General features: G+C 38.9%; 1 protein-coding gene across 4 annotated transcripts in view; it reads right to left on the reverse strand.

Annotated features, from left to right (window-relative positions):
• Positions 1-2,778: 2,778 nt before the first annotated feature.
• Positions 2,779-23,368, reverse strand: part of LOC127448384 (activin receptor type-2A-like) — a 75,271-nt gene continuing 54,681 nt past the window's right edge. Inside the window, exons 6-12 of one of the 4 annotated variants that reach the window (XM_051710869.1) lie at positions 20,535-20,678; positions 16,151-16,294; positions 12,801-12,946; positions 12,520-12,634; positions 11,772-11,910; positions 9,675-9,805; positions 2,779-9,294 (exon numbers count right to left, since the gene is read on the reverse strand). In XM_051710869.1, the coding sequence (XP_051566829.1) occupies positions 9,100-9,294; positions 9,675-9,805; positions 11,772-11,910; positions 12,520-12,634; positions 12,801-12,946; positions 16,151-16,294; positions 20,535-20,678 (1,014 nt within the window). In that variant the 3' untranslated portion in view covers positions 2,779-9,099. The remainder of the gene's footprint in view (positions 9,295-9,674; positions 9,806-11,771; positions 11,911-12,519; positions 12,635-12,800; positions 12,947-16,150; positions 16,295-20,534; positions 20,679-23,368) is intronic. The other 3 variants (XM_051710867.1, XM_051710866.1, XM_051710868.1) reach the window with 3 other exon arrangements.

Here is a 23,368-nt window from a genome sequence, read left to right on the forward strand (position 1 = left end):
GTACAGACCATAAGTTTAGATATTTGAGATGAAAGGATATTTCTTAAACCGAGCTTTCAAACTTTTCAGTGGGACCTGAAATTAAAGGCTTCATAGAAATAACAAGATGTCATGGAAATGATCTTCTGTCAAAAAGACAGGGTTGGGTTAGGTCTACAGGCCTAGAAAGTATATTACAAAGTTCCTCATAGCTTACTGATTTCATTTAACTGTTTTGCTACCAATACAATCCGGAGCCCGTCGGATGGTTGCTTAGAGCCACATAAATCGTAACACATTCTGAGCTGTCACAGTGCCAAGTTAAAGGGACAGTTCACCTAAAAATGAAAATTCTCATCATTTACTCACCCTCATGCCATCCCAGATGTGTATGACTTTCTTTCTTGAGCAGAACACAAAGATTTTTAGAAAAATATCTCAGGTCCATACAATGCAAGTGAATGGTGGTCAGACCTTTGTAGCTCCAAAAATCACATAAAGGAAACATGAATGTAATCCAAATGACTCCAGCATTTAAATCCATATCTTCAGAAGCAATATTATAGCTGTGGGTGTGAAACAGAACAATATTTAATTATTTTTTATTCTACATCTCCACTTAACTAAACAAGAACCACATGACTTTCTGATGTAAAAGTTAAAGTGGAGATTTAGAGTAAAAAAGGACTTAAATATTGATATGTTTCTTATCCACACCTATTATATCGCTTCTGAAGATATGGGGGGGGGGGGGGTTCAAAATCAAAAGTAACAGTCAGTATCTGGTGTGGCCACCAGCTGCATTAAGTACTGCAGTGTATCTCCTCCTCATGGACTGCACCAGATTTGTCAGTTCTTGCTGTGAGATGTTACCCCACTCTTCCACCAAGGCACTTGCAAGTTCCTGGACATTTCTGGGGGGAATGGCCCTAGCCCACAACCTCCGGTCCAATAGGTCCCAGACGTGCTCAGTGGGACTGAGATCAGGGCTATTTGCTGGCCATGGCATAACACTGACATTCCTGTCTTGCAGGAAATCACACACAGAACGAGCAGTATGGCTGGTGGCATTGTCATGCTGGAGGTTCATGTCAGGATGAGCCTGCAGGAAGGGTACCACATGAAGGGTCATTGCCTGCAATGACAACAGGTTCAGATGATGCTGTGACACACCGCCCCAGACCATGATGGACCCTCCACCTCCAAATTGATCCCGCTCCAGAGTACAGGCCTCGGTGTAATGCTTATCCCTTCGACGATACACGCCAGTCCGACCATCACCCCTGGTGAGACAAAACCGCGACTTGTCAGTGAAGAGCACTTTTTGCCAGTCCTGTCTGGTCCAGCAAAGGTGGGTTTGTGTCCACAGGCGACGTTGTTGCCGGTGATGTCTGGTAAGGACCTGCCTTACAACAGGCCTACAAGCCCTCAGTCCAGCCTCTCTCAGCCTATTGTGAACAGTGCATTCCTGGTGTAACTCAGGCAGTTGTTGTTGCCATCCTGTACCAGTCCCGCAGGTGTGATATTCGGATGCACTGATCCTGTGCAGGTGTTGTTACACGTGGTCTGCCACTGCAAGGACGATCAGCTGTCCTTCCTGTCTCCCTGTAGTGCTGTCTTAGGCGTCTCACAGTACGGACATTGCAGTTTATTGCCCTGGCCACATCTGCAGTCCTCATGCCTCCATGCAGCATGCCTAAGGCATGTTCACGCAGATGAGCATGGACCCTGGGCATCTTTCTTTTGGTGTTTTTCAGAGTTAGTAGAAAGGTCTCTTTAGTGTCCTAAGTTTTTATAACTGTGACCTTAATTGCCTACCATCTGTAAGCTGTTAGTGTCTTAACGACCGTTCCACAGGTGCATGTTCATTAATTGTTTATGGTTCATTGAACAAGCATGGAAAACATTGTTTAAACCCTTTACAATAAAGATCTGTAAATTATTTGGATTTTTACAAAATTATCTTTAAAATACAGTGTCCTGAAAAAAGGGACATTTCTTTTTTTGCTGAGTTTAGTTTACTTTTATGTTTCCTTTATGTGATTTTTGGAGCTACAACGATCTGATCACCATTCACTTGCATTGTATGGACCTACAGAGCTGAGATATACTTCAAGAAGTCTTTGTTTGTGTTCTGCTGAAGAAAGAAAGTCATACACATATGGGATGGCATGAGGGTGAGTAAATGATGAGAGAATTTTCATTTTTGGGTGAACTCCCTTTAATTAGCTAGCATGTCTGGAACAAACATCAGCTTTGGAGATTTTGGATGAAGCTCCAAAGAATGTTAAATAACCCAAAGTCAGAAGGTAAAGGAAAGCATATACAGTAATTCACATTGCCATGTTACTATGGCATGTTGCATGTTAATGGTAATGTATAATGCTTTCAAAATCGGGCACACATCTCACTGTGTCCTAGTGGATGCATGCAACATGAGTTTTATCTCCTTTATGGTTTTCAAACAATCAACATTCAAATTCAATCAACGTTCAAATATTGACTCATGGGCTACATAAAAGTTAAGCGTAACTGAAATCTGCATGACTGGATGTTAAAATACATGTAAAAATAAACAAACTAGAGAAGATAAAAGGACTCCATTTGTTGTTTGAGTGGAGTTTGCAAATGCAGAATGGGATTATAAACTATTAAGACCTATATACAACTATTAAATCATATCCACTCCACTAATTAGATGTGTGTGTGTATATATATATATATATATATATATATATATATATATATACACACAGTTGTGCTCAAAATTTTGCATACCCTGGCAGAAATTGTGAAATTTTGGCATTGATTTTGAAAATATGACTGATCATGCAAAAAAACTGTCTTTTATTTAAGGATAGTGATCATATGAAGCCATTTATTGTCACATAGTTGTTTGGCTCCTTTTTAAATCATAATGATAACAGAAATCACCCAAATGGCCTTGATCAAAAGTTTACATACCCTTGAATGTTTGGCCTTGTTACAGACACACAAGGTGACACACACAGGTTTAAATGGCAATTAAAGGTTAAATTCCCACACCTGTGGCTTTTTAAATTGCAATTAGTGTCTGTGTATAAATAGTCAATGAGTTTGTTAGCTCTCACGTGGATGCACTGAGCAGGCTAGATACTGAGCCATGGGGAGCAGAAAACAACTGTCAAAAGACCTGTGTAACAAGGTAATGGAACTTTATAAAGATGGAAAAGGATATAAAAAGATATCCAAAGCCTTGAAAATGCCAGTCAGTACTGTTCAATCACTTATTAAGAAGTGGAAGATTTGGGGATCTCTTGATACCAAGCCAAGGTCAGGTAGACCAAGAAAGATTTCAGCCACAACTGCCAGAAGAATTGTCCGGGATACAAAGAAAAACCCACAGGTAACCTCAGGAGAAATACAGGCTGCTCTGGAAAAAGACAGTGTGGTTGTTTCAAGGAGGACAATACGACGATACTTGAACAAAAATGAGCTGCATGGTCGAGCTGCCAGAAAGAAGCCTTTACTGCGCCAATGCCACAAAAAAGCCCGGTTACAATATGCCCGACAACACCTTGACATGCCTCACAGCTTCTGGCACACTGTAATTTGGAGTGACGAGACCAAAATAGAGCTTTATGGTCACAACCATAAGCGCTATGTTTGGAGAGGGGTCAACAAGGCCTATAGTGAAAAGAATACCATCCCCACTGTAAAGCATGGTGGTGGCACACTGACGTTTTGGGGGTTTGTGAGCTCTAAAGGCATGGGGAATCTTGTGAAATTTGATGGCAAGATGAATGCAGCATGTTATCAGAAAATACTGGCAGACAATTTGCATTCTTCTGCACGAAAGCTGCGCATGGGACGCTCTTGGACTTTCCAGCACAACAATGAGATGTGATGGCCACTCCAGAACCTTCACCTTTTTCTGCTATAACCACTGGAGGGTCAACTTGGCCTTGTGCTTAGGGTCATTGTCGTGCTGGAAAGTCCAAGATGCTCAGTGACAGTTTTTTTGCATGATCAGTCATATTTTCAAAATCAATGCCAAAATTTCACAATTTCTGCCAAGGTATGCAAACTTTTGAGCACAACTGTATATATATTGTTATCACTATCACTGACTTTTCTGTGGAATAGATATAAACATGGTAAAACGTATTAAATGGAGCTAAGAGTACTACACTCATATTGGTAGCTGAAAGTACACTTAAATTAGCTTGTTAAAATATTTAATAAGCATGCAAGGGGTGATAGATTTGTGTAAGTTTTTGAAACATTTTCAGTAGAAAGATACAACTACAGTACACATACACAAACTCTACCAGATTCTCTCTTGTCTTGAACATACTGTATGATTTTTCAATTACATAATTTTTCAAAGTAATTTTTAAACCCATAATTTCTTAGATCTGTGATGTCAACACTAATAGTATAAATAACTAATTAATATAAGTGACTGCAAAATAGTTAGTTTATTCATTGCATCAATGAATAATTTAATGTCCATACTGTATGTAAACCCACAGCAATGTCAGCAGTATAGTTAATATAACACCAAAACCATCCAAATGTGAAAAATGAAATAAGATGTTCATGAAGTTAATAACTTAAAGGTACATTTTACAGCTATTTGGTTGTTTTAAGTGTTTAAATGAAAGATTGCTGATACTTCATAACAGTGCCTGTATGCAAGCTGAATACATGCCTGCATGTAATTCATGAAGATACATTTTTTTCTCTAATATTCCAGAAAAACAGTATAGAATTTCCACACTATGCATACAGGTTGCTGTAATGTGGTTAGTATAATAAATACACTACAAATTTGCTTTCAATAACCGGGCCATAAAAAGTCAGCGTAATAGAGTATCAGGAAAGTTTTACAATCTGAATGAAAGTATCCAGAATGAGGTCAAATGCTGACATCTAGTGGCGTGTTTATACAGGACAGTTATTCATCAAACACATGTAAGGCTGTATATTACAGATTTGGGAAAATCAAATTGTCAATAGTTCAATCAATAATGTGTTAATAATGTCTATTTTTAGGGTAAAGTTCAGTGGCACTCCAGTAGTTGAAACACACAGCACAGATTCGAGAGCAGTCATTATACTTTATTTGAGGGGAGTAGTAGCATAAAACTTTATCTGTACATTATGTAACTATTATGTCTGATCAGGCCCTGAATGAATACTGGAGAGAATGGACAAAAATGGCATGTCCTGCACAACGGTAATACAGCTGCTTGCACCAAAAATGGAGAGTTTTGGTAAAGTGGAGACATTCACTCAATGGTATACTGTAGTTCACTGAAGACACAAGATTGTGTATGAGATCAAAGACGAAAGAGAGAAGCTGCTGGTCGCATCCCAGGAGCAATACTTGCAAAGTTGCACAATGTTGTCTGTCGTGCTACACTGTGAAATTGTTGAGGTAAAGGACTGATTACTTGTGTAGTCTTTTATCAGACCAGTTTTATAAATAGAGAAAGCTTCTCATAAATCCAGAAAAAAAAAAAAAAACTTCTTATAAATTCGGAAAAAAATGAGTTGGGCCATGACATAAATTAATAAAACTAAAATACAGATGTACAAAATAAACATTAAAATATTTGTTTAATAATAATAATTATATCAATAAAGTTTTTTTCTTTTTTACTTTGAGACAATAATAATAATTTAAAAAAAACTCACGCTCTTTTCACAATCTAAAACAACATTCATATGTACATACTGTGCATTTTCAATCGAGTCTTTACTATATGTGGCTTTTCTTCTGAGGGGTGTGTCCTTATTCAACTTCCTTTAGACCAGATTCACTTAACTAGTTGTGAGAAAACCAGACTTTGAGAACAGACGGGGGAACAGGACAGCACCTGGTGAAAACAATATACAAGCCCGCAGCAATTCCTCATGTTTAGTGAAACTTCATTAGTGTTTATAGTCAAAGGTGAATTGCAAAAACTGACACAAGAACCTCCCTGAATAGGACTATGAAGAGAGGCTCTCGAACCGGGATGTTAAAGAGCAAATGTGAACAGTCACTTGTCCTAACCCTGTCTGCAAATAAACCAGAACTTTGGCTTGGTCTCGTAGCTGTGTGACCATACCAGTGTATCAGAGTTCAATTCTGCGTCTGCAGAGACAAAGACAGTGTCCCAAATTCCACCCAAAGCCCTTGTGGCCCTTGTCTGTGTCCATGCTTTGGTGAAACAATGCCGTCTAAAGGGCAAAGTGTACTTCGTTCTTCTACGTGCCATTATGTCTAGTGCACAGTGTGCATGACAGAAATGTTATAGGCACAGTACTTGCAGACAGTTTGCATGCAGCCAGGTTTTTCTAGACAAGCGGACAGTGCACATCTGTGCACGTTGTCTACGCATGCACCTGGAATTGACTGTACCAAAGGGTAGCTGCGCCGAATTAACGCACTGTCAGAGAACGTACTGCATTTGATGAAGTAAGTACATCTCTACCTTGAGGTATGCAGGTGAGTAGTATGAATACATTCCCGGACATGCTTTATCCGAGAGCATGGGCATTGTCCCATGACCCGAATATATAACGTAGTAACAAAAACCGTGAAAATAATGTATTCTGGTTTTGATAAACAAGTACAATTTAACGTCTAGGAAAAACTTTCTTGGTATATACAGTAGATACTGTATACACACACTATATATAGCACTTACAATTGAAGATAACTTTTTTTTTTTTTATTCAGAATTTTTAATCTGACGTCCCCTCAACTCCAGAGACATTATGAGTTTGACGCGTATTTCAGAAACTTGCCCAATGTAGTAGGTCATCAGGGTATTTCTTGCCTACTTTTTTATGAGTACTGAGGATTTGGATGTACTACTCAACTGACATACTGATTTTGGGATACTACAGAGTGGGGGAAGTATGCCTGTTTGAAAGCAGTAAGTATCACAAAAGACTAGTCAAACACATCCTTATGGGCTCGTGGTCAAAAGAGAATCCTTTGAAAGGCTAGAACACTCAACTGTGCAAAAGACATCACGGCACACAGAAAAACGAAGTATACCCTAGCCTTAAACTGTTGTGTAGTAGTCTGCTGTGGGGTCCAGTGGAATCAGCGTGGGTTCTGCAAAACGGCACATTGAGGGCACAAAGCAGCCCCAAAGGGGTGCTGATGAGCATACGTACTTTTGAAGCCTAAAATTACAAATGGGACATCATATGGTCTTTTTTACGGTCAAGCACATGTGGTGGCCATCTTAAGTTCGCAAGTTCACATCAAGTGCGCCATTTGGAACAGGGCCACCATCACAATGTGTGCATGGAGATGAGGTGAACGCTCTCGTTCTACCCTTGAAGATAGCACATAACCTTAGTTTACTGTATCATCCTCAAATCCTCTGGACAGCGGAAACAATCAGATGAAATATAAACAGAACAGGCTGATTAGAGTGCTACAGTAGAGAAAGAGCTTTCATTGAAAGGGGCTGATTGCATACGGCTGAATGGACCTGAACTTTCGGTCTTATTACAGCTTATTAATAGCTTAAATCTCTCAGACAACTGGGCATCATAACATATGCATAGCAGTGCCATAAGCCTGATGTTGACTTTAGTTCACAATATATGTTTAGGGTCTTTTCAGCAATTTGCTAGGCGCTTGTATTTTACCATACTGGAAGTGGTCTATGAGCTGTGAAACAGTCCCTGCTTGTGATGTTATTGCACATAATATGACCACACTAAGGTGTTATATCAAGGACCCTTTCATACATAATAAAACAAGGGTCACCAGAATGGCACCAGAGGGCTCAAAGCAAAGGGAAACGCTTCCTGAGACATCTTGAGATACAGTTCTTGTGGATGTGTGTAGACAGATGTCTGGCTGCTGATCTGAAACCAGTTTTACGATGTCACTCATGAGGTTGGGCATCATTATTTGGCTGGTTCTAGTGGAGCTTGAGGGTATCTTCTACTCGCAGTATGACAAAAGTGGACAGTGATCGCAGAAGACCAGGATTAGACAAATGAAATGGAAATTAAACAAACAAAAAAGTGACACCCTGAAGCCAGGAAATAGTTTAGCTCAATGAATAATGAATACAAGGGCTTTTCCATAACTGTTCATGAAATTTCATGCACAACTTCCACATGATTAACATTTGAAAAAAAAAAAAAAAGAAAAACAGTAAAGAAATGGAAAAAAGAAAACACAAGGCATGCAAATACGTCAATGTTGTGAGGACACCGCAAACCTATATTGGTAAGTGCTTCTGTATTATTCTGCAAAATTCATATTTTCAGGGATTTTTCTTCTCAACAAGTCTCGATAAAGGTCAAAAAGTCGATTCAACAAATGGTCACAATGCTGAAAAACAAAATATCACATTTGAAACAGCAGGGCAACACAGAGAACATCAACTAAAAGAAAGAAGGCAGAACACTGGTTTATGAATGGCCATCGTTTCTTGGCATAATCTGTCATATAAAAAAGGTTCCCCGTATTTAAAAAGCTTCCGCGCCAAACCGAGGTCATTGAAAAGCCTCTTTTTTTTATATTATATTGTGTTACAAAACAAACATATTATTAGGATGAGAAACTGAGGTATACCTTGTCGAGAGGTTGGTGGTTATCTGACAAACAAGTGTTGATTTGGATTTTATCGTCACCCTTTCTGTTGATATCTGTACAGCAGCGTCACACTACACATTCAAGAAGCTTATTGGCATTACAATAGTCATTCATACAAACACATTAAATGTCTTTTTTACGTTGCCCTTTTTTATACTGAAATGACACGAGCGCTGTTCGGAGGGGTCTGATTTTCTCCTTCAACAGGGAAAGATCCTTCTCGAAACACAGAAATGCCAAAGAAGAGGTTCGTTTTTGATTCAGGGGTCCTTGTAGTGGATTACAATTCATCCGTCCTTACCAGGTCACCCCGTTGGGGTAGTTTTATATACACACACGTACATTAACAGTTGGCTCAAGGTAAACCTTTATTGTACCCAGATTCGTTGCAGAATTCATAGTCGGCATTGTTCCAGCCGTGAGTTCAGGACATCAACATGTCTGAAACTGCAGTTCACCATCCCAGATGCATCTTTTCTGTACAGTCGGCCTGCAATTCACATACTGATATCCTCTAGTCATAGACTGTACTCCTTAGGGGGGAAGTCTACATTGGTCACCATGGTTACAACAGTGACTATTTCCTCTGGGGCGGAGATGCTTGTTTGACGCTGCATTTGGACCACACGTTCCTCGACACAGCCCGCGGAGAGACGTGCCTCTGCCTCGTGGTCCCAACACTCCTCTATGGTCTCACACAGCATTGCCAGGCCCTGAGAGATAAATAAACATTAGGTTTGCGCAGTATAACCAAAATCATACATCTTTGCAATGTTGCTTGGCAACCATAAACAACTAACCCCCCCCTTATAACAAGTTCTTCTTTACATTAATTTTTGCTTTACTCAATTCAAAAATCAATCATTGTTGGTCTCATATATAAATAACATAAACCCATCCTGCCCAATACATCTACCAGTGTATAAACAGTACAGCAAAATCTCTACCGGTTGACAGATTTCTACTGTTGCATGTTATGTACTGTCATACTGCCCAGCTGGAATGAACATGCATGTTATAAAGCATTATATTCAATTTAAGGGGAAATAAGCACAGTGAGTGGCAGTGAGGTTTAACGTTGGATGTTACATACCAGATGTTTCTGCCAGCACTCCCTAAGAGTGGGCCGAAGCTTTTTATGGACCACCACCTCCTGCATGTCCTCCAGTGTGGGATGCTGCCCCACCTCCTCCTCAAACGGTAGCATGTACTCATCAACTGGACCTTCAGAAACAAACATACATCTGCTCACATCAAGTCTTACCATTAAGTCTTGAGTTTGATTGTCAGTGTTCCCACACATTTTGACCAATGAACTTCCAAGACTTCTCTCCATTACCTTTCCAGTTGTTTGTGATTATTGGATAGGGTTGTTCAAATCATTAATAATGATTTACTAAGGAATGATTCAGAATGAATTGTGAACTGATTCACAGAACAGAACCAACTAAAAAAGTATGATTCACTCACAAATCAGTTCCAAGTGTTTCCACCACTTAACTGAACTGAACTTAACTGAACAAACTACAGAAAAGCACTACATAATTGTAAAATTCATTCATTAATCTGCCCTAAATCTCTTAGGGCTTTCTTTTCTGTCCCATAATGCACTGTGCTCAATGGGGTGGTCACACGTGATAACTCCTGCCACAACAATCTCTGAGGTCTGCTTCACTGTCCACATCTGATCAATACTGTTCCATTAGACCAGGCAATAGTAATGAATAACAGTTGCATGCTGATTCAGGAACCCGAGTGGCAATAAAAAATATTGAAAATGTGAGTGTGTGTGGGATGGGGAGTGCTGCAAGTCGTATTCCCACTCAAAATAAATGCAGTCTATTACATTTGACCTCAATCCAGTCTTGGAATGGGACTCTGGTTCTGATTCCTTAGCGATCCTTTGTAGTTATTAAAAAGCACCAAATACTAGATTCAAACTATATAATATATACTATATTTTATAAATGTTATGTATACACTCAGTGACCACTTTATTAGGTGCACCTGTACACCTACTTATTCATGCGATTACCTAGTCAGCCATTCGTGTGGCATCAGTGCAATTTATAAAATCATGCAGATACATGTCAGGAGCTTCAGTTAATGTTCATATCAACCATCAGAATAGGGAAAAAATTTGATCTCAGTGATTTCGACAGTGGCATGATTGTTGGTGCCAGATGGGCTGATTTGAGTATTTCCATAACTGCTTATCTCCTGGGATTTTCATACACAACAGTCTCCAGAGTTTACTCAGAATGGTGCCAAAAACATCCAGTGAGCGGCAGTTCTGTGGACAGAAACTCCTTGTTGATGAGAGAGGTCAATGGAGAATGGCTAGACTGGTTTGACTATTGTCAGCTGCAGTGAGCACAGGCTCACCCAAACTGGACAGTAGATGATTGGAAAAACCTGGTCTGATGAATCTCGATTTCTGCTGAGGTACACAAATGGTAGGCCCAATGCAGCCTCAGCTTTCTGGTCTTGGCTGACAGACGTGGAACCTGACGTGGTCTTCTGCTGTTGTAGCCCATTTGCCTCAAGGTTCGACATGTTGTGCATTCTGAGATACTATTCTGCTCACTACAATTGTACGGGGGGGTTATCTCAGTTACCGTAGCCTTTCTGTCAGCTCGAACCAGTCTGGCCATTCTCCATTGACCTCTCTCATCAACAAGGTGTTTCCGTCTGCAGAACTGCCACTGATGATTGATGTGATCTGACCCGTATCTGCTTGATTTTATGCATTGCAATGCTGCCACACGATTGGCTGATTAGATAATCGCATGAATAAGTAGGTGTACAGGTGTATTTAATAAAGTGGTCACTGAATGTATATACAAGAAAATATACTATTAGCAAAAACAATACTATTTTTGGTAACATGTGTTTTAAAGTACCATTTGTAATAACAAAACTCTGTTTTCTAATCTATATCATTACACACTGTCACACTGTCTTATGACCAACCGGACAGTAATTACACTCATTAAGGCTCACGACATAACACAGTAACAGTTCTTGGATTATTTCCAGTCAGATATGAAATAAATTAATGTAATAACTTGCAGTTCAGTGAACGATGTGTGTCTTATTCTCGCAGCATGGAGAACTCAGATTAATCTGCAATGTAGTGCAATGTGTGATGTCAAATGTTTCAGAAGAACGGCAGCTCATGCAATTGTACCATCAGATGCAGTGCAGCGAGACGCCAGCTCCCACAGCACCAGCCCCACTGCATACATGTCTATCCTGAGGAAAGAGTCCCGCTGGAAGTTGATGGCCCCCTCCAACACCTCTGGGGCCATGTAACGCCTGGTTCCCACCTGGAGAACACAAAATGATCATCACACTCTGATTAGCATAATAGTAAACCTCTCTAAACAATGGTCACATATTTACATGCAAGTGGTGCCTCTTGATGAGTACTACACCAGTGATTTATGGACCTTTTTCATTGAAGTATGTGAAAATGTTTGAATTATCTAAATACACTCTATGGCTTAAAAGGCTCAAACATAATGAATTAGAATATCATGCTGGTAGAAGGGATTTAAAAGTACTGGCACTTCAGGATCAAGTCGATCCTACAATTAAAAAACATAAGTAATTAAATAAATAAATATAATATTATCAATCTTTCTACTGCAGTCAAGCCAGCTGTGATAAGAATATCAATATAGTTTGAACAACTATAGTCACAGATGATCATTAATCTTCAATGGCCATAAATGTAGAATGCTGTAGGTAATGATAGGCTAAAGTGTGCATGTGCAAATGTCCTATGCATGGACTTGATTGTTTTTTGTACCTTTTGTAACATACAATAGGTAGTTTTATTTGACATACTGTATGCTTACTTTTGCACTTTAAGAAGGAGCCGATGAGCAGCATGAACTCTGGAATGTCTCAACTGGCTTTCCATCAGCACTTACCTGCCCATGTGTGTCCCCAGCTGACTTTCCTGCCTCAAATTTCAGAGCCAGACCAAAGTCCGCTATACAGGCTGTCAGGTTTGCCTTCAGCAGCACATTCTTGCTCTTAATATCCCTATGCAAACACAATACAACAGACCAAATATGTAAAAGCAGCTAATTAAAATGGTCACATAAGCCAATTTAAGGGAATATAGGTGGCACATAATTAAAACTAGTGGTCACCAGGTTCAATATATCCAAGTAGTGTGATGGTTCTTGGAGGGTGCTGCATCTCTTACCTGTGTGCGATTGCTGTTTTGTGGCCATCTCTGTGTCCTGGGATGTCGGCATGCAGGAAAGCCAGGCCTCGAGCCATGGTCTGAGCAATGTGACACAGCTCGTTCCACGTCACTACATTTGCCTTTAGATAGTCCGTCAGTGAGCCCTGGACACAGACAGCAGAAAAGTTTTGATCAATCATGGCTGTGCAGTGCACATAAAACTACTAAAACTGTTTAACTGATAACAATAGGAGAGAACGTATCAACTCAGCAATAACATCCAGCCTGACTGCTGATGAAATATCTGCATACCTCAATTTGAGTGCCACTTTACCTATTTTTTTATTAAAAAATTTTTTTGTGCTAATTTCAGTCAAAATATATTTCTAATTATCTCTTTACTTAAAAAAAAAAAAAAAAAAATAAAATAGAATTTTGTGCAATAGAATCTTACTTGCAAACGACAAACAAAAATATTTCTTATGTAATCAACAATCTATATTAGTGGTTGACTGATATGGGTTTTTTTCATGGCCGATGCTGATTTCCAGAGAGCAGGGTGGCCGATAGCCTGATATATCACACAATTTAATATAATAAATAGCACACATAAAATTGCAAAACAATTTATAAACTCTTATTTAGCACTATATTTACTCAAAATTTCACACAAATCTTTAACTTTGTAAAAATTTAATTTGAAAAAATAAGATTGTGCTTTAAAAATGAATGAACTCTTATTTAGCATTGTTTACTCAAAATTTCACATAAAATTTTAACTTTGTAAAAAAGCACCTTTAAAAAATAAGATTTTTTGGTAGACAGCATTTTCTTCTGATTTCTGTTAGTCATCCAATTTTAGTCATTTATTTGCACATAAATAAATAGTTTATATATTAGGAAAAAGGAAATAACAGTAACCACAGATGGCATGCGCATTAGCAGTCACATTTTGTCACAAAAGACCAAATCAAACCAATTGTACATACTGAGCACAGTGAATATGACTGTGATGAGGAGGGTGGGGCCGAGCCGTTAGGATGGATGCCTGACACTGTGTTACCGCAATCAGCTGGGAGAGAGATAAAGAGGAGCCGGAGAAGCCAGTTTGGGAGTGAGAGGGAGGTGCACACAGCCGCTAAACTTGTGCATTCCGCCTGTTGGACTGAAAAGTCATCAGAAAGAGAGAGCACATGGAGCTGTGTGTGCGTTATGGTTTGTTATGCTGAAAAGCAGTTTTCTGTTGTGTTGAATTAAAATTATTTTGGTTGTAATCCCGGTTCCTGCTTCCTCCTTTACGATGAGCAAGAGACCTGTCTGCCACAGTGGTGCCGAAACCCAGGATTGGAGGAAGACGCGCCATCAGAGACACCTTGCCGCTGAAGGAAGATCGCGACACCGAGGTGATGATCGATCCGGTGGTACTGGAGCAGTTCATCAGTAGGCTACTGGAAGTGATGGCTGAGGGTTCCAGTGCCATCGCCCAGCATCGCTGAGGACTGCTGTGCAGCTGGCTGAGGACCGAATGGCGGTGTGGTCGGGAACCAGAGTTTTTTCTTTCTTTTTCACTTCTTTTTTTCTTTTCTCTCTCTCTCTCTCCTCTCTCTGTCCTCTCTCTCTCTCTCTGGCTCTCAGGCTCTCCTTCCCTCTCCCCTCTCCCTCCCCTCATCCTACTCATGTTCCCAGTAGGTGGGGAAGGCCAGCCAGCAGAAGGACAGCCGAAAGGGTAACACCTCCACTCCAGGAAGGGAGGGGGGAGTAAGTCAGGCCAGTTGGTTCCCCGTTAGGATGGAATGCATTGAGTTACCGCAATCAGCCGGGAGAGGGATAAAGAAGAGCCGGAGATGCCAGTTCGGGAGAGAGAGGGAGGTGCACACAGCTGCTAAATGTGTGCATTCCACCTGTTGGACTGAAAAGTCATCAGAATGAGAGAGCACACGGAGCTGTGTGTGCATTATGGTTTTGTTATGCTGAAAAGTAGTTTTATGTTGTGTTGAATTAAAAGTCTTTTGGTTGTAAACCCGGTTCCTGCTTCCTCCTTTACGATGAGCAAGAGACCTGTCTGCCACAATGACATTTGCTTATAGCACACATGAAGAGCTATTACTTTGAAGTTACTCTCAAGCGCTAGTGCAGATCCAACAAGCAGCAAACAGTTACACAGCCCAGATCGCCTACTTGGATTGTCACAGACTGAAAGTCATGCAACATTTGTAAATCAGAGGAACAGAATTTTGATCCAGACTGATAGATGCTTCAAAGAAAGATATTATATGAGTGCTCAACAGGAAGAAAATGCTGGATTTTTGTGAATTACATCTGTTTAAACGAGATATCCTCATATTTGCAGACAGTATATGAAAGAAGTATTATGTTTGCCTTTTTATCATAACACAAGAAAATTAAGCATTGCAGGGGACTGTTGAAAAGAGGCTCATAGAATACATGCTTTAGAGGAAGATATACGATCGCTCCACAGGACGCTGGATTTGCTCAAGTTTTTTGAGGTTTGTGAATTACATCTTTTTAAATGAGATTTTCGCATACTTGCAGAAGGTACATGATATTAGTTTTAATTATATTTGCATTTTTATCATTAGACAAGTCAGTTAAAAGTTACAGTGAACTGTTGAAGAGAGAGAGGAAGAGTGAAACAGGCGAGCACTATATTATATATTACCGGTAGTTATATTGGTCTATATCTATATTGCTATTTGATTCTTTCTGTGTCAGGAGAACACATCTCATGCAGACCATCACAAGTGTTTTATAGACAACACTGCAAATTTATGGACAGAAGTTTGTCAGAAGCTTGCATGAATGGCTTTTATTTTTTTATGTGATGTATTATTTCTACTTATCATATATCAGTGTTCCTTGTTATGTTTATTTCACAGTCTTCAGATGGTGGGATTGATTGTTTAAATGAGCAAGACATGGCAAAGCATTTTTAATGAAACAGACTTTCTAAAGTCTGCATTTTTAAATCAGTGACAGCACTGAAAGTACATCATTTAATAAAAAAACTATTGCAAAAGAGTACAATTTGTAATACTGCTATCTTGATGGCAGTGAGATTAATTAGAAAACTGTGACATCACGTTTCTCAACTGAACATCTTGTAAATCCATAAACTCATACACTTTGCTGGCCATGAAACTGGGTGAGTTTGAGTCATAAACGTGACCCTAGCACACTTCCTGTTACATGCTCATATGTATTAGTGCATGTTAAAGCCAAGGCCACAGGAAAAAAAAAAGAAATCAATGTTACGACAACAACAAACAACAATTACCAAAAGACCACCCCGTTTTTAAGTGTGTCGCTGAAGCTAGCCAAAAATGTACAACCAACATAAAGCTCCAAACCTTCTCATGGTAAGCCGTGATGAGCCACAGCTCAATGTCCAGGTTGCTTCCTCTCTTCTCGGCCCCGATAAAATGCAGAACATTCTCATGCCTCATGCAGGGGAGATTGTAAATGTCATACTCATTCTGCCAAGACAGCTTGTCCTGAGAAAGACATAATGTACACTGTTATTACAGAACACTGGCAGGATGGGAAATCCTCTAGAATATTGATACTCTGTAATGTAGGGCTGCTTACTGTCCATTAGAAACAATTGATACGACATTGACTGTCAACTCAGATTCTGTAAGCGAGGCCTTTTCCACACCGGATGCAAAAGTAGCACATAATTTTTCTGCCATCCACACTAACAGCTTTCACAAAGGGCAGTTTGGCGCAGAACCTGTTTTTGCTGAATGCATTCTTAACTCTGCACAAAACACTTTAAAATGCACTATAAACCTATTTATTAACATAACTGTTTCCAATATAGGCTTTTATGAAGCAGCCAAAATAATGGAGTGAACTACTCACCCACTATTTAAATGCAATAAATTTGACTGAATCCAGATAATTTAAAGGAACAGTTCACCCAAAAATGAAAATTCTCTCATCATTTTCTCATCCTCATGCCATCCCAGATGTGTATGACTTTATTTCTTCTGCAGAACACAAATTAAGGTTTTTAGAAGAATATTTCAGCTCTGTAGGTCCATACAATGCAAATTTTGACACTCCAAAAATCACATAAAGGCATCATAAAAGTAATCCATATGACTCCAGTGGTTAAATCCATATCTTCTGAAGTGATATGATAGGTGTGGGTGAGAAAGAGATCAATATTTAAAGGGGCATTCAGTAGTTCTCTAGCTAGCGTTAGTATTGCTCTTCTTCGTGTACTTTAAGTACCGATGTGACAGTGGTGTACGACAGTGTACTGCCATCTTTCGTCGTGGATCAGCATGATCGTCTCTGCTGCCCATACCAGCTCTGGCATATAATTTGCATCTGGAAAATGTCGGAGTTTGAGGTAATTTCTAAAGTTATTTATTACTACTACAATATAACTGCTTTGCCTAAAAACAAAAGTCAGAAATAAAGTGAACATCCTTCTACTGTTAAGGATAGATTATTATTGTCCCTCATATCAATAATCTTTGGAGACTGTCTACATTTCACGTTATTTCTAAAGACAGTTATTACCTTTATTAGAGAACTGCTTAACATAAAATGAACCTCATTTTTGACAAACTCGTTTTGTTTCCAAGCAACCAAAGTCATGGCTTACACAAAATCCACAACAATCGCTGTGCCAAGCTACTTTGCACAAAATGAATGAAGACGTAGATGCCTTACCATTACCGATGTTTACTCTAGTTTTTTGCCTTTGCCGGTCTTTCTGTCTTCTTGCTTCAGACCTTTTTTTGCTTCTTTGGCAGTACAGCTACTGGATCTCCCATTGTCTCCGCTGCTAAAGCACAATAAATAAGTATGTTCCATTGTATTCTTTTCGCTCTTCGCATCACTAAACAACAAAACTGTGTGCTACATAAGCATAGCCAAGCATATCTACATAGGTGGCAGCCAATGAGCGTGAGGATTCTCTTCTTCAACGTTTAGTGAAACACCACAGGTCATGTGATTTCAACATGGTGAAACACATTGAAGGAGGTGACCCGCACCATGTAGAATAAAACACTTTTTATAAAAAGCTATTATGAGAACAGTCTTCATCTTATGTGAGTGTACACCATTCGGATCGAACTTCACAAAAACACAATCCATTCGTTAATGTGTAAAACTTTTTAAATTGGCTCCAAACTTCTGAATGCACCTTTATGTAAATATTTGCTTAAAATTCTTCTTCCTGCCCAGTAGGGGACGTATGCATGAAGAATGTGATTCACCAAAAACACAAGAAGAAGAATGTGAAAGTGAAAGTGCAGCCTGACTGATGGTGCATTCAAGTCCTCCAGGGAAGTTTGTGCTTCTGAGGTCGGAGATCGTACATACGATGCCATGTGTGTTCAAGTGATTTTAGTTGGAAAGAATGGACCCCTTTTGTAATTTCATATTTATTTATGTATTTTTCTCATAATGGCGAAGCTAAGAAGCGTTTTCAGCACCAATGCAACAAAATGAAGTGAAAGCCACACATTAGGTGTGTAATTAATGATTTACCTATCTAGTTTATCATTCTTGTGCAGCTACATATAATGATGGAACATGTAGTTTTATTGCACAAGCCTGTCACTGCATAAACCAGCTAAAATGAGTCTTGTTTAAAGGCAAGCTTTATTGTTATTCTTTATTAACAGTACAAAAATGCATACAGACTGAACTCCTCGAACTGCACGGTCTAAATCCACAAGCAAAACAGAATTATTACCCATAACAATTTGCTTCCGCCATGACTCTTTCATTGACATCCCCCAAACTTGGAAAGTCTGGGCTCAAAGAAAATCCTGAGTTTCCACTCGTAATTTAGACTTTGTGTGTGCTCATCTTGTAAATACGATCATTCCGACAAGACTTGAACGCAGCATGAGCAGGGAGGATAATTTATAGTAAAAATGGACTTAAATATTGATCTGTTTCTCACCCACACCTATCAAATTGTTTCTGGAGACACTGATTTAACCACTGGAGTCATACGGATTACTTTTATGCTGACTTGTGTCATTTTTGCAGCATAAAAATTTTGGCACACATTCACTTGCATTATATGGACCAAAAGAGCTGAAAAATTCTTCTATTGTGTTCTGCTGAAGAAAGAAATCACACACATATGGGATGGCATAAGGGTGTGTAAATGATGAGAGAATTTTCATTTTTGGGTGAACTATTCATTTAAGCAGTTTATATTCTGAAATTTGAGGTTTAGGTTCTGTTCATTATAAATTAGTTATCATTTGAATATAAATGCGGTCCTCCTCAAGTAAATTAGATTATAAAATGATTACGTCTGCGATAGTTCTCTATGACCGAATAACCAGTTATTATATATGGTTATTAATAAGGGAAACTTAAATACACACTGCAAAAAATGACACTGCATTTTAACCAGCTTATGAGGGTTTTTGAGTCACAGAAACTCAAAATGTGAATTACTTTGCATCTATATAAAAAATGTTAGACCAACAATTTTCCCCAAATGTTGTCCCAACTAACAAAGTTGCCTGAATGAACAGTTTCATATTGAACAATGTTGCTGATCTGTGAGTTCCCAGCATGCATTGCAGCATAAATAAATTATGTGTTAAGTGTCAAATGCTTTTTGCTGATTGCTGACGTTATTTATGCTGTTTTTGTTGTTTTTCTTTGCCACTGTTAGTCAGTTGTTGTGTGATGTTAGGAGCTCATTTTTTAACAGTTAGGTTTGTTGATTGTCACCATTATTGAGGTTTGTGAGTCAAGGACTGAGGTCTGTTGTGTGTCTACTTGAAACAAGTGTATGTACTGTTTGCATTTAGTGAACAAACAAATTCCCATTGACTAAAAAAGCAAAGTTACTGAGGACAATTATCAAGACAGTCATTCAGAGTACCCAAAAATCTGCCATTGAGCCATTGAGCCTGCTGTTGTAATTAAGGCCTGGGATTACTTCCTTTTTCTGCATTCTGGATCGGATCATGCCTTTTTGACCACATTGCCTTTCAAAGTATACTTGTCTGACCGCAAGCGAATACGAACACGTTAGACGCATGCCCAGTACAACTGCTTTGTGATACTCTTTCAGCACAGTAAATAGCAGGCGCATGTGACGAGGATGCGCACAGATAAGGACCGTGTCCATGTGTCAAGAAAATCTGGGCTGCACATGGTCAGTTTGCACAGACTGTGCTGATGACGAAATTTGCATCACGCATACTGTGAGCGTGGAACAATCAGCAACGAGGACAACTGAAATATACTTTGGCTTTTATGCTGCAGTTTTGCACACGCACTGCTATGGCATGCAGTTTGAAACAGTTGTAAGTAGACAAATCTATATAGTAATTGGTGAATGAGGTGAATAATTTCATTCAACTATTGAACTCCCACCAAACTTGCTCTGGTCAAAGTTTCACGAATGGGATACTGTATGACTTTTGTTTGGAAGACGCACACTATTTGAGCTTTACGTTTTGTTTTGAAGTCATCAGTATCATACCACAACATCATCTTTGCTGTTAATATTCAATTTCTCTCAAATTCAGTTTGATAACACATTTTTTTGTGAACACTGCACGTGCAATAACTGCTGCAGTCCATGTAAATGTGAATCCACCTGATGGATTCTATGGGTTCACAGGCTGACACATGGCTCAGCTCCACCTTTGGCAGTGTAATTGGTTAAGCTGGTTAAATTAACTCAGCAGCTTTAGCTTGAGCAGATTCTCTGGCCTTGGGTCCGTGTGGTACCTGAATGGGGAAAATCTTCACTGCCACATAGTCATTGAGCAGCTGAGCCTTCCACACACAGCCAAAGCGCCCCCTAGCTTTGATTTCCAACAACTGCAGTGGCTTCTGGACCAAAGTGGGAGATGGTGGCATGGGTCCAGGGTCCTGAAAGACAATAAAAAATAAAGGGTATAAACAAAGCATTTTAGAGATTAGAGCAGACATGTTGTTGTAAAAGCTGCTATAGACTTCACAGTGGTGACCATCATCATCCACCCAGGCTCCATAGCGACTATCTAAATAACACGCTGGCTGTGGTAAAACTGATTTGGAACACCCTATGCAGGGTCATTAGAGTGATGTAATCAAACACCATAAAGGCATTCTAATAAGATGTGTGTACAACAGATCAGTCTGAAGGACCTTTCAAAGTGACCATTATAGAAAAAAGAATGATTCTCTACATTGCATTCCAGCTTGAAAGTGAAAACTGCTTGCATTTATTACTAAAATATACAGTACATATGAAATAATAATACATACTGTACATATATTCTAAATTACAGACTAAATTACAGCAACAAGAACATCTGAACATCAGAAACAAGATCAACTTTTGTTGATCACTGGTGTAAATTGTGACCCCCACTTTATTTTGTGTTCACTTCAAAATTCATATCCATGCAAACACAAGAGAATGGGTACATAAGCACATGCAGAGAATTTTTGCCTTTCACACAAATTTGCACTACACCTAAGTTAAAGTTTGGTGAACTTTGACCTGTGAATTTTTATGATTATAAAGTTGTTTGACAAATGAAGATTCTAAATGCCACAGGTTGACCTCTTGCCTTATAATCAAACATGGAGGATGTTCTCATTTTGGTGGTTTTCCAGTCACATCCTGTTTTATTTCATTAATACTATATAAATAATAATAACAATAATAATAATAATTTGATATATGTGTGTGTACTTTTATGGTGTGTGTGAGAGTTTTAGAGAGTTTGTCCTTTTTGAATGTTGACATTGTCACTGTGAACTGTTGAGTTATGGCAAGAGCTATGTAAAGGTCCTTTGAAAATGTCCACTTTTGTGTTCCATAGAAAATATAACAGCAAGTGGGTTTGGAACAACACGAGGGTAAGTAAATGATTACAGATTTTTCATTTTTAGATGAACTATTCCTTTAAAAGAACACACACTTCAGTTCAGAAGAGAAGCTGAATTGCATATGAATGACAAAATTGTTGTGTTAAGTGGGATAAAGGTGGACCATACCCTGTGGCTGAGCTGCATAAAGCTTGGACAGAAGGTGCTTGTGGGAGTTGCAGTTCAGAGTTTGTTTAACATAATCCACAGCTTCTGTAAGTAGACCGCACATTTGATAAGCAGCTGACCCAGTTTGTGGGGGCCGTGAAGTGCACCGGCATTTGAGAGGTGGGTCTTTACAGTGCAGAGACCTAACTCCACAATGGCCGGATGAAACCTTTATAGATGTATACCATGATAGAGTACTGTATGTTGTTTTCTGTCCAAATGACAAACACAGTAACCTTTGTGAACATGCTTTGTGTAAGCAGAAAGCAGTTCACCTAAATGTAGGAGTGTGCACTCAAACCACGTCTACACCCAACATGACCTTTTCTGACCAATTAGCCTTTGTCAGCAAAACACAATAGACTGTTTCCTGCTTATCAAATAAGCTAATCCCTGTTATTCAAGTGAATCGGTGAAAGAAAGAGATAGAGCCAGCACCTGTAAGCATGCTTCCAACCCCTGTCGTTGTAATGGTGAAGCTTTGATTTTGGCATTCTTATTCCTCAATGCAAAAGGGACAATCTCACGAAAACATGTCGAAGTCACATTTGACCCCAAAATCAATAAAGAAAAAATCTAAAGAAAATGTATTATGATTAAGAAAATTAAGCCTATTTTTTTTTATGATAGCTAATATTGTTTTTGTTTTTTTTTTTGCATTGTGACATGATTTTCATGACAATTAAGCATATTTTCGCCCATGTGCTCATTACCTATCTTACCTTTTTTTTTTTTTTTTTTTTTTTTTTTAGAATTCGTATTATTCTAAATGATAATTCTCATTACTGCAATTCAGTAATTTTTGACTGCAATGCAATGATGTTTTATTAAAAAAAAAAAAAAAAAAATTAAAGGCAGTACTACAAATACTACCATGATGAATAAGTACTTTACAATTTAAATACATGTACATCATTGAAATTTTTTATGTTGTGGGGACATTTTGTCGGTCCCCATGAGGAAAACATTTATAAATCACACCAAACGATGTTTTATTGAAAATGTAAAAATGGGGGGAGGGGGGGGCTTAACTGTCACAAATGTCACAAATTCACATTGCAAAATATCGGCATGGTCTTTAAGCAAAATATAAATTCTTATTTCTTTCTTTTGATTCTGTGGTGAAATATGACCCGAACATGTTCTTCATGAGATATAGTTCATATATATTCATACATTTCATAACATATTTCATGAGATTCGGCCAAAAATGCCTGGGCAACCTACTTCCCTTTGTTAGTCTTAAGTGCTTGTATAGGGAAAAACAGCTTCGTTTGGCCTCCTTTTTTAACAAACGCACAATAAGTAGGCAAGGTGATGAAAGGCTATCCACAGAGCACCTGCTGGATTGTGGTTTGGAGTTCAGGTAAAACTAGGACAAGGCAGAACAGCTATGTTCTTCTACGTGACCTACATTTCCACAAATCAAACATGGGGGAAGGCACTGATTGTTCTGAGCCAAGACTCCTTAGCATATGGATCTGGGTTGTTCACTAACTTCTCCCAAGTCCGAAAATGAAAACAAATTTCAGAGA

This window comes from Myxocyprinus asiaticus, chromosome 11 (assembly GCF_019703515.2).
Source record: "Myxocyprinus asiaticus isolate MX2 ecotype Aquarium Trade chromosome 11, UBuf_Myxa_2, whole genome shotgun sequence".
Lineage (NCBI taxonomy): Eukaryota > Metazoa > Chordata > Actinopteri > Cypriniformes > Catostomidae > Myxocyprinus > Myxocyprinus asiaticus.